Source organism: Miscanthus floridulus, chromosome 19 (genome assembly GCF_019320115.1).
Source record: "Miscanthus floridulus cultivar M001 chromosome 19, ASM1932011v1, whole genome shotgun sequence".
Lineage (NCBI taxonomy): Eukaryota > Viridiplantae > Streptophyta > Magnoliopsida > Poales > Poaceae > Miscanthus > Miscanthus floridulus.
In genome coordinates, this window is record NC_089598.1 from 76404200 (window position 1) to 76421204 (window position 17005).

The window sequence follows — 17005 nt, forward strand, 5'->3', positions numbered from 1 at the left end:
TGCCATTACAGAAAATATCGTGAGCCAAGCAAGAAGACTTAACCAAGAGTTTGCAACGACTGGTTGCAAATTTGTATCCTCCCACACATGAAGATCAGACAGATCGTATTATTTAGGAACACAGGAAGTCATAGTATTCATACATGAATTTTATAACAATCAATTCGATTTCAATGGATTCTGCTTCCTATTGGCATTCCTAGAAGCGTTTAGATGCTACACATGAAGCATACATGAAGAGGCTATTTGGCAGGGCCCGACTCCCTGCTTCTTCGAAGCTGATTTTTTGAAGCTCTACCATATGGTGAAAAGAGAAATAGATTCTGGTGATTATCTGGCGAGAATCACTTCTCTATTTATACTAGGAGTTGGAAGCTAAAAAACCCACTCCCCATTCAATCCCCACCAAAATTACTTCTCGCATGCTCCCCACCATGCTCCTCCACTAGAATCACTCCATCAAGGAATCAGGGGAGTAGAGCTCTACCAAACATGTCTAAATTCTAAGATATAAAGGGAATGAAAACTTGAGGTTGGACCTCATGCTAATTTTCCTTCAAAATTTCTATAGGATATCTTGTTTATAGAAATTTCAAAAGAATTCATAGGATTCAATAAAATTGTCTACAGGAATTCTTTTTTGATTACCTTCCTCACGTATGTATAAGACCGAATCCATTCTAGAGTAGAGTTCGTAGAACGGTCCTGTTTAGCTAGTGAAGTTGAGAGCATGGTTGGAAAAGATGGAGTACCCCTTAAGGTTAGAAATTACATTTCTAGAGTACCCCTTAAGGTGCTAAAAAAAGTCTAGAGTTGGTCCTCAACTCTATTTTTTTTTTCTAGAGCAGAGTTCGTGGAACGGACTCTGTTTTTTTTTTATAGAATTACACAGCATAACGCGGACGTCGACAACACGCACGCACTCACCCCTATGAACACACGTACTCAAACCCTACCCTTATAAGCATTAAAAAAAAGGCTAGAGTTGGTCTCAACGTGCTCTACATTTTTTTTTTCTAGAGTAGAGTTCGTACAACGGTCCATGGCTGGAAAAGATGGAACGGAGCTATTCCAGATATATAGACCTAGTTGCTCAGTTTGCAAAAACCTGCTTAGTTTGACTTTTCTCAAATCAACATACGCCTATTATTGCTGGACAAGGGTGGTGTCAAACAAAATAGCGAAACTGTCGATCGGTTGACGTCAGTCCAACGTTATTCATTTGGTTGCATTCGACAGCAACATTCTACTACTTCATAAGGTCAACCGCATAACTAAGTTGGCAGAGTTTCCTCAAGTTTCGGTGCCACTAGAAAAGAGGCACGAGTATGCTACATGTCTTTGATCACAGGGCCGAATCATACAAAACATGGAGTAACTAACAAACGTCGCAGGCAAGAGCTCACGACCTCGTCTTGAATGGCACATAGGTCTTGAGCGAGTCGAGCACGCCCTGCACGGAGGCCGCGCAGGAGGCGACGGTGACGAGGAAGCAGACGAAGCTGAGGCTCTGCAGCGCTGTCCACTTGGTGCTGAACCTCGGCACCTGGCGCTGCCGGATGAACATCTCGACGGGGAAGAAGACGGTGAGCGGCCAGAAGGCGATGCTGCCGAGGATGCCGAGGATGCTGTTGAAGAAGGGCATCAGGATCGCCAGCAGCGTCATGACGGCCACGAAGGCCGTGCGCCACACGAGGCGGAAGACGTTGAGGCCCGCGACGCCGTACTCGCGCGTGGACCCCGGGTACCGCGCCGCCACGGCGCCCTCGACGGCGGCGAAGATCGGCTGGCTGAAGAGCTGGAAGCTGCCGACGAGGTGCACGACGATGCAGGCGTTGGCGAAGTCGACGAGCCAGAAGGGCTCGTAGAAGCCGAACCCGGTGAGGATGTTCCCCGACGCGGCGTTGCCGAAGGCGGCGTAGCCGAGGCAGCCGCACAGCATGTAGAACCCGGTGGTGGTGGAGATGCCCATCATGGTGGCCCGGCGCATGGTCCTGTTCTCGGCGGGCGGGGAGCGCAGCGTGTCCTGGATCTCGATGAGGACGATGGCGTACGAGTAGGCGAAGGCGACGTTGCCCAGGGCCTGGAACGTCATCCACACCTTCTGCGCCGAGTCGACGTCCACCCCGACCTGGGTGCCCGTCATGGTGATCTTCCCCGTGGGGCCCGAGACGATCTGCGCCAGGGAGAGGCCGACGGCGATGGTGGAGTAGGAGAAGGACATGATCGCGGCGATGATGGAGAGCCACCAGAGCTTGTGGAAGTTGTGGAGCTGGCTGAAGATGACCTGCACCACGCCGAAGCCGATGATGTAGGCGCTCGTGTTCTGGCTGCAGTCGGCGTCGTGGCCGTGCCAGTGGAAGCAGTTGGACTTGTTGATGGCCCTGCAGGCGTACATATTCATGCCATGTCATCCGCAGCAAGTTAGTTGAGGTTGAGGCAACAATGTCAGTCAGTCATCAGTTCATAGTAGTACGTAGTTGGCTGAAGAAAAGAAAGGGGCGACGACTCACGCAGCACTGATGGAGGCTGTGATGGTGTAGCCGATGCAGGTGCCGAACATGTTGGCGTACTGGCAGAAGCCGCAGAACCAGCCGTACCAGCCGCCCAGGTTGCTCTTCACGGCCTCGGTGTAGGTGTAGTTGCGCTTGCCCGTCACGGGGTCGCCCACGCGGTAGCAGTCGGCGAGGAGGCCGCAGGTGTACAAGGTGATCGCCGCGAACAGCACCAGGGTCACCGACCCGGTCACCCACCCCAGCTGCGCCATCGCCCACGCCAGCGACAGCACGCCGGACCCGATCACCGCCGTGATGATGTGCGCCGTTGCCGTCCATACCGTCCCTGCAGGTGCATGAATGCGCAGCACCCAGTTAGAATGTTGTGTAAATATAGTCCATTCAACGAATCCGAGGGAAATCGATGGGTTAAAAACATTGAGATTCGGTAGAAATAATAAAGGGATACTCGCAGTAATACATGAGCCTCAGAGACTGAGCTCTGAACCGCTTGAATTAGCATGCTCAAAATAACTCCGGTAGAGACCCTGTTCAGTCAGGCTGGGCATTCGGTTTAAGCCGATAATTCGTCTCGGTTCTCCACTTTAGGAAAAATTCGGTTTTGGAAAAGCTTGCAACCGTTCGGTTCCAGAGAAGAGGAGAAATCGACGATTTCGGTTTCGGTTTCAGCGGTTCAGTCTTCGGTTTGAACCGAGATTCCAGAGAACTTATCTCCTGCGTCATCCGCGGCGGCCGCTCGCCGCTCAACTGTCGTGCTAGCGCCGCATTGCTCGGTGCTCGAATGCGCATCCGCAGAGCTCTGCTCACCGCTCGCGTGCACAGCCACGGGCCGCGGCGCCCTGCTCGCATCCTCGCCGCTCACACGCGCGGCCGATACACCCTGCTCGCCGCCTCACCGCTCGCACGCGCCGTCGCGTTGCCCTGCTGCCCGGTCCCCGCTCGCCACTCACACCGGCAGCGCCGCCGCATCTCGTGGGCACGCGTGTCAGTGTTAGGGTTTGGAATGAGACGAGTGAATGGGAGGCAGCGAGGGGACGCGGTGGGCTACTGCTTGCTGGGCTTGGTGAGTTATTGGGCCACGGCGGGAAAAGGCACGGGCACAGAGACGGTTGGACCACTGGACGGACGAGTGCTCCTCGGTTTGAACGGTTTTTTCGGCTCCGTTTAGGGGTAGAACCGAACACCGAGCCAAAAACCGAACCTCCCAGATGTCAAAAACAGAAGCCAAACAAAACCGACGTTTCGGTTTGGTTTCAGTTCTATCCGGTCCGGTCCTATCCTCGGTTTTTAGGTTAAATATGCCCAACCTAACTATTCGGACCTCCCAAACCTAAATTTAACGGCTCACATTCTTACTCAAACTATCGTACTAAGAGGACTAGAAAATCTGAATCCCGATCTCATTCCAATGGACGCACCCCTCAACCCCTATGCATCGGTTGAGGGTTTACTGCTTTTTTCTCTCGTGCGTGACTCCTTCCTTTCCTGGTGCCCGCCCCTTCTCCTCCCACACCTTCTACCTGGCTCTGGATCTTGCACGACCAGACAGCTTCCTCCAGTGACGTCTTCCCCAGGCTAGATCCCTCAGTAACCACCTCCAACCGTGATGAGACCCTCCTCTGGCGCAGATCCCCGACCGTCTCACTCCATAACCACCTCCTTCCCTTGTGAGATCACTTCCTCGACGCGGGTCCTCGATGAGGCCCCTTGGACCGGCGTGTGGCTGCCCTCTTGGTGCCATCTACAGTGCTCCTCCCCCGTATCGTACATCCTCACCTCCTCGGTTGGTCTCTCCACCCAGCACGGGGTTGTGCCATCTGCAGTGCTCATCTGCCACCTCCTCCCAGCGAGTCTGTCTCTCCACACTGCATAGAGCCATGCTGTCTGCAGTGCTCCTCCCTTGTGCCACTCATAGTTCAATCGATTGAAGCGACCAAGGATATAGGCTCCAAGGAGAAAATGACAAGTTGGTTCCATGTAACCGTCTACTAGAATAGATTTGATGCCCTAACTTGAGCACTAATGGAAAAAAAATAAGACCTCAAAAATAGAAAAAGCCCTGAAAACAAAAGTAGAGAATCTGATTTGAGAACTCTCTCTCCCTCGTTGCTACGAAATAATCAGATCCGAAGCCATATCACGTTAAGAAAAAGAACGGCCCAAATGAATTATAACTAACAGGTTGAAAAAATCTCTCTTATATAATCTGGCTATAGCATATGCATGATCTCCAAAATTGAACACGCATGGACCGATCGGGCATAATAGGTGCTGTTTCAGGATTTGGGCACGTAGTAGTAGCAGCAGCAGTAGATTGTCTAGTAGCAAGCGTTCTTTTGTCCTCACTCAATGCATGCAGAAGGAAAGGAAGAAATGCGTACCATCTGCACTCAATATAATCAACAACACGAAAACAAAACAGTCGTCGTCGACGACGCATACATCAAACCGCCTCTCATCATAACAGAACGACGATCAAAATATCGACGGAGACAAATTTAAAGTCACAAAAGGACAGACGGACAGAAAGGCATACGGACCTTCTCACTCTCTTTCGGCGTGTGCCATGCAGGAAGCAGCAGAGGAGAGCCATATAGGCAAGAATCGGCGAGAAAGCTACCGGAAACCATCACGGAGGTCATCAATGGATAGCGGCTAAGCTAGCTAGGGCGCTCTCGTTACATGCATGAGAGCAATGCTAATAATATAGCCGGTTTGCTGGCTGTAAGATTTTTTATAGCTTTCTCTTAGCCTAACCATATAGCAGTTAGCTCTTTACTGTTAATACATAGCTCACTTGTTTCTCTCATAGAGTTTTTTTTTTTGTTCTTGTGCCAAGCTGTTTTTCCTCTCTTTCCTTCTCTCTCCTCCGCTTCCGCATTTAGCTAGTTTACGGCTTATACTTGCTCTGATCGATCGCGACGAGTCCACGCATGCACATGGGTAGCGCCGCAACTAGGTTGTTATTTGGCAGCATTCATTCAGTGCCTGGGAGAGAAATCGGCCGCCTCTCTGCATGCAGCTTCTGCATCATATCCACCGTTCTTTCTACTTCTCACATCGGCCTTCTGCTAGCTGGAAGCCGTGCCAATGTCATGGTCTCGTAGTAGGGATGAAATCGGAACCCATATTTACGGTTGTCAAAACCCTATATGAATGATCTGTATAATCTGAACATTTAATATCCGACCGTATTCAAATCCGAATACTTACAATTGGATTTCTAAAACGTATATATATCAATATCCGACGTATCTATATTCGGTTTCTGAGATCCAAGAAAATAAGGAATATAATATGGGATATGAGATAGAATGTAATATCAGATCGATCTGGTTTCATCCCTACATGTATGGAAGGTAGGGGAACCTAAGTCTGTATGGAAGGTAGGAGAACCTCTAAGTCCTCTGGGCTACTTCCATGGTAGGGCCCACCAGGGGAGCCGCATGTTTGGATTATACAGGTCTTGTTTAAATCCAGGGGCTAAAGTTTAGCCGTGTCACATCGGGGTATTATATGGGAGTGTTCGGATAGTAATAATAAAACAAATTACAGAAGTCCTCAGCACTCCGCGAGACGAATTTATTAAGCCTAATTAATCCGTCATCTGCACATGTTTAATGTATCTTTACTGTAGCATCACATTGTCAAATCATGAACTAATTAGGCTTAAAAATTCATCTCGCAAATTAGTCATAATATGTTCAATTAGTTATTTTTAGTCTATATTTAGTACTCCATACATGTGTCAAACATCCGATGAGATAGGGACTAAACTCTAGGGAAAGAAACTAAACAAGGCCTTTGCTATAAGTCCGGTATTGGTAGGGTTTATGTGAGTTTTATGAGCATTAACAAATTCAAATAGATGCACTTCAAAATATATTTCTTGAAGAATTTGATGAAACAAATTTATGTTGTGTATTTTTTTAATAAACTTGGTCAAAGTTTGACATAGAACAAAGACAATAGTTTGGAAAGGAGACAACTTCAAGCCCAAGTGTTGGACCCAGTAAATAAAAAGAAGAAGAAGAAGAAGAAAAAGGAAAAGTAAGGTAAACAACACCAAAGAAATTCCTGGTGGCATAGGGTACATGGCTAGAGGAAAAAAAGATAAGACTACCTAAAAGGAGCATACCCATGCCAATAGATTATTTTAACACTTATCAAGGGTCGCCCCAAGTAAGTGCCAGTAGAGTATTTTCTTGAGTAGAAGGATTTTCCATATTACAATCTAACTAATGTAAGGATATGTGTGGAAAATTTGGCAGTAATAAGGATGTGTGGAAGGGAATTAAAATCCTCACATATAAAGACAATACTAATTAATTGTGCTCATCCAAGAACATAAATAGGAATTTGGAAAAGAGTACAATAAGTGGAAACAAAACAGTAACCACAATACTAGCTTTCAGTCCTATTTTTGGCAGCTTTTAATGAATGAAATGAAACACATTTTAAGTCCAATTCGTGTGCTCAATACGAATTTGCTGGTTCTTGCTCATGCACGCAGGGCGCCAGTGAGGCAGGCACATATTTATCAGTTTATTACTTCCCCTTCCTTAAATAACAGAAGAATCAGTGCATGAATATTCTACAAATTCGTGTGCTCAAAATATTTTGAACCAGGCCCTCCACAACCGGAGATGCCAAGAAAAAGAAATACATTTTAAGTCCAATCATTTCCTTTTTGTCAAATATGCTGAAGAGAATAAAACACTCAAACAGAAGCACGTATAAATGCACTCTGATTCGAGTCTAGAATGTTCATCACCCTCGATCTCACCTATTCCATCTGTTTTTGTCTGGCAGAAATTAAAGTTAGTGATTTAGAAACCCAAGCTGTAATACGGCTCAACGAGAAACAGCATGCAGCAGCCATCTCATGCATGCACGCCTAGAGTAATAATTACAGGAGAATCTTCTAGCTGCGCAGATAATCAAGCTAAGGGACAGTAAATGCTGGGTTAGCAACTTACGCCTTGTTTAGTTGGACCCCAAAGTTTAAAAAGTTGCTATAGTACCTGTCACATCGAATGTTTGCGGCCCGTGCATGGAGCATTAAATGTAGACGAAAAGAAAAACTAATTGCACAGTTTGGTGGGAAATTGCGAGACGAACGTTTTAAGCCTAATTAGTCAATGTTTGGATACTATTTGCCAAATAAAAACGAAGATACTACAGTAGCCCTAAATTCTAAATTTCGCGAACTAAACCAGGGCTTAGCATGCAGTAGGTGCATCCTGAGATAGTATCGATGGTAGGGAGTAGGGGACGACCGGCACCCGATTTAATTCTCGGCGGGGAAATATTTGGTTTCGCCTCTGCACGGCCAGGGCGAATCACGGAACGACGACACGGCCGCGCGCAGTCCCAACGCACGAAACATTCAGGGAAACAATGAATATAAGATACAAGAAGCGAGCAAGCAAAAATCCATGCATGCCATTTTTATGTATTTTTAACTCTGTGGTGGAGGGATGGATCGATGGATGCTTTGACGTACCTGTCCTCCTCTCCTTGCCATCGTCGTCGAGGTCGCCGCGGACGCGGGGAAGGGTGGCCAGGCGGTCCTCGAACTCCATGGCTCCGCCGCGCATCCTTCCTACCATGGCCGGATCACCCCTCCCTCCCTCCTAATCTCTCGCTCTCGATCTCTAGCTCTCTCTGTTCTCTGTTCCTCCCTGTGCACGCACACGCGCAGGCTAGTCGCTATGCGCGAGCGCTGATACGACGCAGCTGGAACCTCGATCTGCTATCTGGCGTGCTCGCTCGCTCGCTGGCTTCGCTCCACGCCGCCGGTGGCCGGTGGGTGACACGATGGCAGGCAGGCAGCAGAGAGTCCGCCGAGCGCGGTACGGTGGTGGGTCTGGAGCACTTGGAGAGGGAATAGGGGCCGGGGAGCCAATGAATGGCGCTATATATAGCTCAAAAATGAGGAGGCCCTTCCTCGCTGACGAGCGGCACGTTAGTGATGGGGGCAAAACTTGCTGGGTGTGAAACTGAAACAAACTGTGTCTCTCGCAGTCGACACACAAGAGACCCTGCAATACCACCGTGTTATAGGTTACTAGCAGGGGTTCTCGGTCACTGAAATTCGTCCATTTTGATCGAGCCCGAGATAAAAATAAACCGGCCAAAACATTTCAGCCCGATTCAAACTTTCAGCCCATTCTATGGCCCAACAAAGAACCCACAGACATTCCTCAACCAATACGACGCTGAAAACCTTCCTCACGGTCCCTAGCCAACGTCGCTTGCTTGCGAGCTGCCGCTAGCGGTGCCGTCTCCACTCCCCGCCGCCTGCGCCAATGCTCCTGCAGCCACCGTGAGAGTCGTGGTCGCTTCCCCCAACATCCGAGCTCGCTCATGGATGCTCCTCACAACGCTACGCCACATGCCATAGCTGCTCCTCAACACCCGCCGTCGCGCCTTCACCGCCCCTAACATGCATGTCGTCGCTGCCATCTGAACCTCTTGCTGCCACCACCGCATCGCCGCTGTCTTCCTCGCCGCCTACGCGTTCCACGCTGGCCTTGCATACATCCTCTCTCCATGCCCACTGCCACTTTCTGACTGTTTGGGGGAAATTTTGTCCAAATTTGATCAAATTTCATTCAAACTTTGAGTGGATACCGGTTTGAATTTTTTGAATTTCGTCCAATTCGGTGGGCACCGATTTTTTTTTCAAAAAGGAATCCTAGAACCTTGGTTACTAGCACGGTAGCTGCGCTCCGCTGCGCCGGCTCCATGTGGACGCGGTCTGCAGGACGCCATTCAAATGTAAAATTGGTCGAAACACACCGCCAATGCGAATTATTCCAAGTACCACTATGAAACTATGTATATTTGTCATAACACACCGTACTGATTATTTTATTCATTTCTCATTTTTTAGTGAGAGAAAGTGGACGAAATGTCTTTTCTAACCTTGTCTTCATCCTCCGGCTCTTCACTAATTATATGCCATAACAAACCGCCGCGCCACCGATTCATCGCCGTCCTTCTTCGACCACCTGCCCACTTGGGTCCGCCTCCTCCTCCGACCATGCCTACCCCCGCTAGGTCCCATTTGCGCGGGAGCAGGTGGTCAGAGAAGGACGACAATGAATCGGCAGTTGCGGTGTGTTACGACAAATAATCAGTGAAGAGTTTGAGGTTGAAGACAAGGGTAGAAACTCTAGTGCTTGTTAAGATGAAACTCTAGTACTTGTTATATCTATTTTATTCAAAATTTGCTAAAAAGATCATAGGTCCTAGGTTATTCTATTGGTTCTTGCAATGGCATAAATAGTAGTTTAAACTTGGACCGTGGCACTTAACATGTTGCATTTGTTGTATCAAACAATTATATATATAGTAACATTGTATTATAAAAAACAGAGGGCTTAAAATTAAATTACCAATATTGATATGACATAATGTTTTAGTGAAATGTTTAACTTGTTTAGAATAACAACTTACAAAACTTATTATGATAGAGTATTGATATAACTTGAATTGAATTGTTGGTGTCATTACTATGTAGTTTGTTAAGGAAATACACTGTGCTTGATAAACTATAAAAACAAATATTTATCCTAATGTATACATGTTTACTTGATCTACATGGTAGAAAAATATCATTATGCTTATTTTTAACTTAACAATTGTAGAAGTTTGTAATTTATAAATATATATAGCATACTCTATAGAGATTTAATTATTTTTCTTGATAGCTTATAGGTGGATAATTTATATATAAATTAAAACTTATAAATTTATGTCTATAAAAAATGAATGCAAATATAGGGGGTCATTTTACATTACCGCTGACACATGCATGTAATTTATAAAATAGTATCTATGGTTTATTTTTAAATTATCTTTCAGACTGGTCGTAATGGAAAATCTTTTACTCCCTCTGTCCTAAATTATAAGTCATTTTAACTCTTTTGAAAAGTCAAAGGATCTCAAATTTGACTAAATTAATATAATGAAATAATAACATTATGATACCAAATAAGTATCATTAGATTCTTTATTAATTCTATTTCCATAGTATACATATTTGATGTCATAAATCTTTATAATCTTCTCTATAATTTTGGCAAAACTTAAGATGCTTTGACTCTCCAATAAAGTTGGAATAACTTATAATTTGGAATGTAGGGAGTACAATAATAGAGGTTGGTAATTTAGATGCAAATTTTGTGATTTACTTTGATTATGTTTGATAAAAAAAGAGTTGGGTAATACTATATACAAATTGAGGGTTACTTTATGTATTTTTCTTAAAGGCGGGATGGGTAAGTTTTTTATGAAACAAAATAAATCTAATGGCTATTATTTATGATGATGATGATGATATTCATAATGATTAGAGTTATGCTAAATTAAAGGACAAATGTTTTTGACTGTTATGAGAATTTATAGGATTTATCTTTCTTCTAAAGTGTTTATTAGTAATAGTAAGATAAGATTCCGTCATCTTCTTGTAATAATGAATATTCCTATCTCACAGAAGAGATTCAACACCTCTATAGATTATTAATACAATCGCAATATGTGAGCAGATTGGTTAACAAAAATCGGAGTGTAGTGGGTCCCATAACAATTACGCTTTCTTGTATAAAAAATATCAGCGGCTCATGCCCCACACCGTTGACAACAAAAGTCACGTTTTCATCCTAACCACACGGGACGCCTGGCCTGCCCATATATCTTGGTGCCACAGCCCAGAAGTGGAAGCGGAGAGCTCTCGCCTCTGCACTAGCCGCAGCAATATTATGGCGAGAGCACACCACCTAGCGCTGGTCAGCTTCGTAGCTGCCCTCGCTGCCTCAACAGGTAAGGCTGCTGCTGTTCCGAATCTGATCCGTTTCTTGCTATTCCAATCCATCGGAGAAATGCATGTCTGCTAATCCAGCTGCGCTATTGAGCAGGTGCGACGTCCAAGTCGTTCACCATCACCAACAACTGCGAGCACACGGTCTGGCCAGGGATCCTCTCGAGCGCTGGCTCCGCGGAGATGGACACCACAGGCTTCGCGCTGGCTCCGGGGGAATCGCGCGCCATGAGCGTGCCGTCGGGGTGGTCGGGCCGCCTGTGGGGCCGCACGCTCTGCTCCACCTCCACCGACGGCGCGTTCAGCTGCGTGACCGGCGACTGCGGCTCGGGCAAGCAGGACTGCGCCGGTGGCGGGGCCGCCCCGCCGGCCACGCTTGCCGAGTTCACCATGGACGGCAGCGGGGGCATGGATTTCTACGACGTCAGCCTGGTCGACGGGTACAACCTGCCGATGCTGGTGGCGCCGCAGGGCGCCGCTGCTGCCGCGGGGGGCAGCTGCGTGCCAACTGGATGTATGGTGGACCTCAACGGCGCGTGCCCCGCCGACCTGCGCGTGGCGTCGACGACGGCGTCGTCGTCCTCCGGTGGCGGCGGCGTGGCCTGCAAGAGCGCGTGCGAGGCGTTCGGGTCGGCGCAGTACTGCTGCAACGGCGAGTACGGGAACCCCAGCACGTGCAAGCCGTCGGCGTACTCGCAGTTCTTCAAGAACGCGTGCCCCCGGGCGTACAGCTACGCGTACGACGACGCCACCTCCACCTTCACCTGCGCCGGCGGCGACACCACGTACGCCATCACCTTCTGCCCCAGCACAACCAGGTAAATACACATACGTTACGTACGTCATCACTTGCTACTGAAGCCGGGCTTGATCTCAGGTTTCTTCTCTTTTGAAGAAAATCTCAGGTTTCTTTTCTTGTTCGTGACTAGTGTAGTGTCACAAAAAAAGATTCATTTTTTTTTTAATTTGGTGTGCGTAAGCATGACTCTGCGAGACAAATTGCGTCAAACCAAAACACCTTTCTCCGTGGCTCCAGAAGCTAGAAGAAGGCAAGCACCAGCTCATCACCGTTTCTCAACAAAACAGGTCGGCAACAGACAGACCACACCGCACAAGGTGCTCGGTGCGCTCAGTTTAGTGACGCCTGACGCACACCGGTGAGGTCAGCCCGGCGGCCAGCCACCGCAACCGTGTCCGGCCGCGTCCATGGCCAGCCGTGTCGGCAGTCGGCAGCAACTGCGGTGCCGCCCGCCTGCCCACCCCCATATGCCGAGCGGCGCGTACGCGTCCGTCACACGTCCATGTCCACGTCCGCATCCCGCGAGTCAGCATCGATCAACCGCCGCTTGGGTGTTTTTGTTGGCCCCGGTGGACCACGAATTGATTGAGGTGTTGACCACACTGCCCTGTGTATACACGCCTCTTCCCGTCTTCCGTGTGATTTTTTTGGCATCATATGTTGTTTTCTGCACGAGCCCACGGCGTGACTATACATGGCCAAACGACGCGGCCCGGCCCTAACCGCACCCTGGCACGATTTGGCATGACACGAAAGGGCACGACACTATCAGGCACGACTGCGTGCCATGTTACTGCACACAGGTCGCAGCCCAGTGCCCGTGCCGACCTTGGCCCTATGCGCGAGGATGTCCGAGCCTCGCCGTCGCCGCACCGTGTACAAGCCTCGCTGTCGCCGCCCCACTTCACCTTCGAGCCTCACCATCACCACGCACCACCACCACGTGGCCCACTGCCGTCGCCGTGCCACGTGAGGCAGAGCGCGCCTCTGCCTGCGCAAGAAAGAGGTCGCACGAGTGGCTCCGCGAGGTGGAAAAGGCGAGAGGTGGCTAGGCGAGGCTGCGTGCCCGCGCAACGCCGCGAGGGGAGCAAGGTACTAAATAGAGGTTGTAGCGGCCGCAATAGCGAGACCGCTACGACGTAGCGGACTGGATTTAGTAAGTTGAAACATAGTGGGTCGCTATTTGAGTTAGCGGGCCGCGCTACAGCGGTCCATAATTCTTTGTAGCGGCCATGATAGCGTGGTATGGTATATAATAAATTAATAATCTTAGCCCACTTAAGATACACATGGTTGAATTGAGCATGAGAGCGATAAGGTTGTTATTTTTACTATAATAATGAATAATAATCTTATGAACTATTTATGCCTCTCATAATCTATTTCTTTATAAACTCTGATATGTAGGATGACTTACATAAAACACCATGTTTTTTCAACATTTAAGTATGTGAAACCTCAGTTCATTGAGTACAATTAAATGTATATTTATACCAATTATTCATGATTTATATGCTTAAATTTACACAATGATCATATGCCGCTATTGAAACTTAGCATCCGCAAATAGCACCCGCTGTCTGCGATCCGCTACCTCGACACCAACCCAATACAAAGAGGGCATGGGGATTCGTAAGATAGAGAGAGAGGCACGGTCACGCAGATTGAGGGAGAGGCGGCCAAGAGAGGGATCAGGATATGGGAGCTAGGGTTTAGGTTCTATTTATATACTCCTTTACATGCATCTAACGATTATTAATGTATCCGAGGTCATCCAATGGTGGAAAGTAATCGGGCCGCATTGTGCCGACCCAATTTCTGTGTTGTGCCTATGCCGGCACTGTGGGCCAAAGTCGCGGCCTAGGCGCGACACTACAACCGTGCCTGTGCCGGCACTGGCACTATGGGCCCCATGTCGTGCTATGCTGAGGCCATGCTTTCTCATGTCATGCCCGGGCCGGCCCAGCGGGCCTGTCCTGTTTGGCCATCTAGTCTATAGGCGTGACTAACATGCAATTTTCTTGAGTAACCTACAATTTTCCTCAAAATTGTCTCGATTCCATGCATTTCTCTCCTCTTCCTCTTGTTAGGCTACACTCCTCCCAAACCCTACCCGCGCCGACCCTATTCCTTGTTGCCCGTTTCTCTGGTGTCCTTCCTCCCATTCTCTCTATAGAATCAAGAAGAGAAGCTCAGGATTTCTGATCCTCCAAGATACAGGTTGATTAGACAATGAACTGGAGAGTCAATTGTACCATTGAAGTGTAATGAAGAGGATCTTTATGTCTTCGTTGTGGCTACTTCTCTCTCTAGGCTCAGTGTCCCCACGGGGACATCACCGATTTGCTCGAGCAGAAAGACAGATTATTTTTTTTCTAAATTACTTTATACCCATGCATATGAGCTCCTCTGTTAGAATCACTATGATGACTCTCCTGTCATAGTTAGGTTGCTACAGGGTTATTATTTGAGACATAGGATCCTAAATCTTTGTACTTGGTTTTAATGGTTTGACATACATGTGACTCATTATAGAAAAAACCTGTAGTTTCTCACTACCTTTGTGTGTTTTCCTATGTAACTGCAGCGTCAAAGCGGCCGGGGCGCAAGGAGGCCTGCCGCTGATGAACGCCACCATGGTGTACCTCGGCGGCGACCAGCTCGGATCCGCCACAGCCGCGGCACGGCTGCCGTCCGGCCACCACGAGGTCCTCATCGCCGTCGTGTCCCTTGCGCTAGCAGGTGCTCTGTACTGATCACAAGCTAGCCCCACTGCACAATGACGCGACGCCGGTCGCGGGACAGGCCACGAGACAATCGTGCTCCTGCACACTGGAAAATGCAGGACAGAAACGAGAAATGGACGCACCACCTGCCTGCCGGTGGTGCTCACACGGTGCTGCGAGATATATTGAGAGCCCCAGCAACGACAGTGTGATTCACCCGTGCCGAAAGAGACAGCTGCGATGCAAAATTGATTGAAAACATTATTGTGCATTTTCTTAGATATATATTTACACGATTATACGCATATATGGCAGTAGTTGATAGCTTCTTCCTTTTCTCACTTTTTCTGCAAGTTAGTGGATATAATACGAATATTTAGTGCACGGCCATAGAGGGGTCCCAGGTCGCAGTCGAGATGGGATTGTTGGAATTTTGTGGACGTGTACACGATAGAGACGAAATTTTGGCCGATGTAACTGGAATTCAGGATATATATAGGCCCTGTTTGATACTCTAGCTCGGCTAGAGGTTAGAGCTAGTTTGTAGCTCTAGACTAGCCCTGAACTAACTCTAGTCTAAGAGATGTTTGATGCAAGGGTTAGATTAACAATAAATGTACTTTTCTAATTATTTGGCTCATTTAAATCATCTTTCCAGCCGGATTTGGTGTGGCAGGCTCTTGTGTGGTATCCTCCTGCACACAAATGATACAAATACATTATTTTTACAAATCAAGCATCCAAATCACAATAAATTTTAATTTGTCCATACATATGAGATGTATCACTCAAACTTACAAGTCCTCAATCAAGCTAAACAAAAAAATTACACTCCATGAAACAAAGCATGAGCTAATTCATCACGGAAGGCATTCATGTTGATATCTTCAACAAGAGGTTCATCTTATGGCCATGCTGATGCCGAAGAACAACTAGGCATTGGGTTATAATTTTCATCCGCATCACAGGCATCAAATTCTCTATCCGCAATTCTGCTCTCTCGAATAAAATTATGAAGAGCCATACAAGCAACAATAATTCTAGTTTGCTTCTCCTCTGAAAATCTTGGCATGTTCAACAAAATCCTAAACTTCATCTTCAACACTCCAAAAGTTCGCTCTATGACATTCCTAACTTTGGCATGTGCATGGTTGAAGGTTTCTTTCATACCTTGTGGCGGCGGGCCGTTTTGCCATCGCTCCACATGCTACCTTGTACATCTGTATGGTGAAAGGTAGCCCGGCCGGTTTGGGTACCCCGCATCAACCACATAATACTTCCCTACATATTTTCAAAGGCACACAATGAGACTTAGATGAACAAGTGTAATTGGATAAAAAATTTTGTAAGAAAGTTCAAGTAGCAAACCTGGTGGTGGATGTGGAAATTTGTGATGATGAGTAGTTATGGCATCTTTGAAAACTCTCATGTCATGTGCTTAACCAGGCCATCCCGACAACACAAAGGTAAATCTCATGTCGAAATCACAAACAGCAAGCACATTCTGACTGGTCTCATTGTGCCTGTTCAAGTATGGAACTCTCTTACTCTTATCCACCACAACCTTCACATGTGTCCTAGCTCCTATGCACTCATTGAAGTGTGGCCAAAATGCTGGATTTTCTAAGTTTGGGTGCACTTCTGGAAATGTTGGGTCCTTGGGTTTAATGTTGTTATGTGCTAACCTAAGGATGCACCTCAAAACTCTGTTAAATGTCCTGCTTACTGTCTCCAGAGACCTCCTAAAACGATTATCAGCCTGTCTAACTGACTGTGGTGCACCAACAATCCATAAAAACATAGCAATAGCCTCTACAGATGTCATTTTTTAGTGGACTTCAACCCATACCTCTGGACCAAAGTATTATGCAACCTGTAAAATAAAGGTCTCTCAACCCTAAACATGTTATAACATTGGGTTCCTCGGGCTAGTGTCTCATGCACCCAATTCAAACCAGAATCTCCAGTGACCCTCTTAGGTAGTTTCAGGAAGTAGTTATCAGAGTACATACCCAAGATAGGAACCAACCGCAGAATCAAATTTTGTTGCTGCACCAAATTGTTGCGGCACATGGATATAATTTCATCCTCACTTGAGCTGCCTCCATCATCTTCTTCTTCCTCAATCATGGGGCCA

At 47.3% G+C, this 17005-nt stretch overlaps 2 protein-coding genes and 1 pseudogene across 2 annotated transcripts; 1 reads left to right on the forward strand and 2 right to left on the reverse strand.

Annotated features, from left to right (window-relative positions):
• Positions 1-1203: 1203 nt before the first annotated feature.
• LOC136529211 (amino acid permease 1-like) lies at positions 1204-8418 on the reverse strand. The gene is made up of 3 exons (XM_066522302.1): positions 8023-8418; positions 2514-2841; positions 1204-2384 (listed from the first exon to the last, which is right to left on the reverse strand). The coding sequence occupies exons 1-3, from the start codon at positions 8126-8128 to the stop codon at positions 1403-1405; spliced, it is 1416 nt and encodes a 471-aa protein (XP_066378399.1). The 5' UTR covers positions 8129-8418; the 3' UTR covers positions 1204-1402.
• A 2769-nt stretch (positions 8419-11187) lies between these two features.
• LOC136529212 (thaumatin-like protein 1b) lies at positions 11188-15508 on the forward strand. The gene is made up of 3 exons (XM_066522303.1): positions 11188-11345; positions 11441-12161; positions 14730-15508. The coding sequence occupies exons 1-3, from the start codon at positions 11285-11287 to the stop codon at positions 14896-14898; spliced, it is 951 nt and encodes a 316-aa protein (XP_066378400.1). The 5' UTR covers positions 11188-11284; the 3' UTR covers positions 14899-15508.
• A 567-nt stretch (positions 15509-16075) lies between these two features.
• LOC136526204 (uncharacterized) lies at positions 16076-16998 on the reverse strand (annotated as a pseudogene).
• Between the last annotated feature and the right edge of the window lie 7 nt (positions 16999-17005).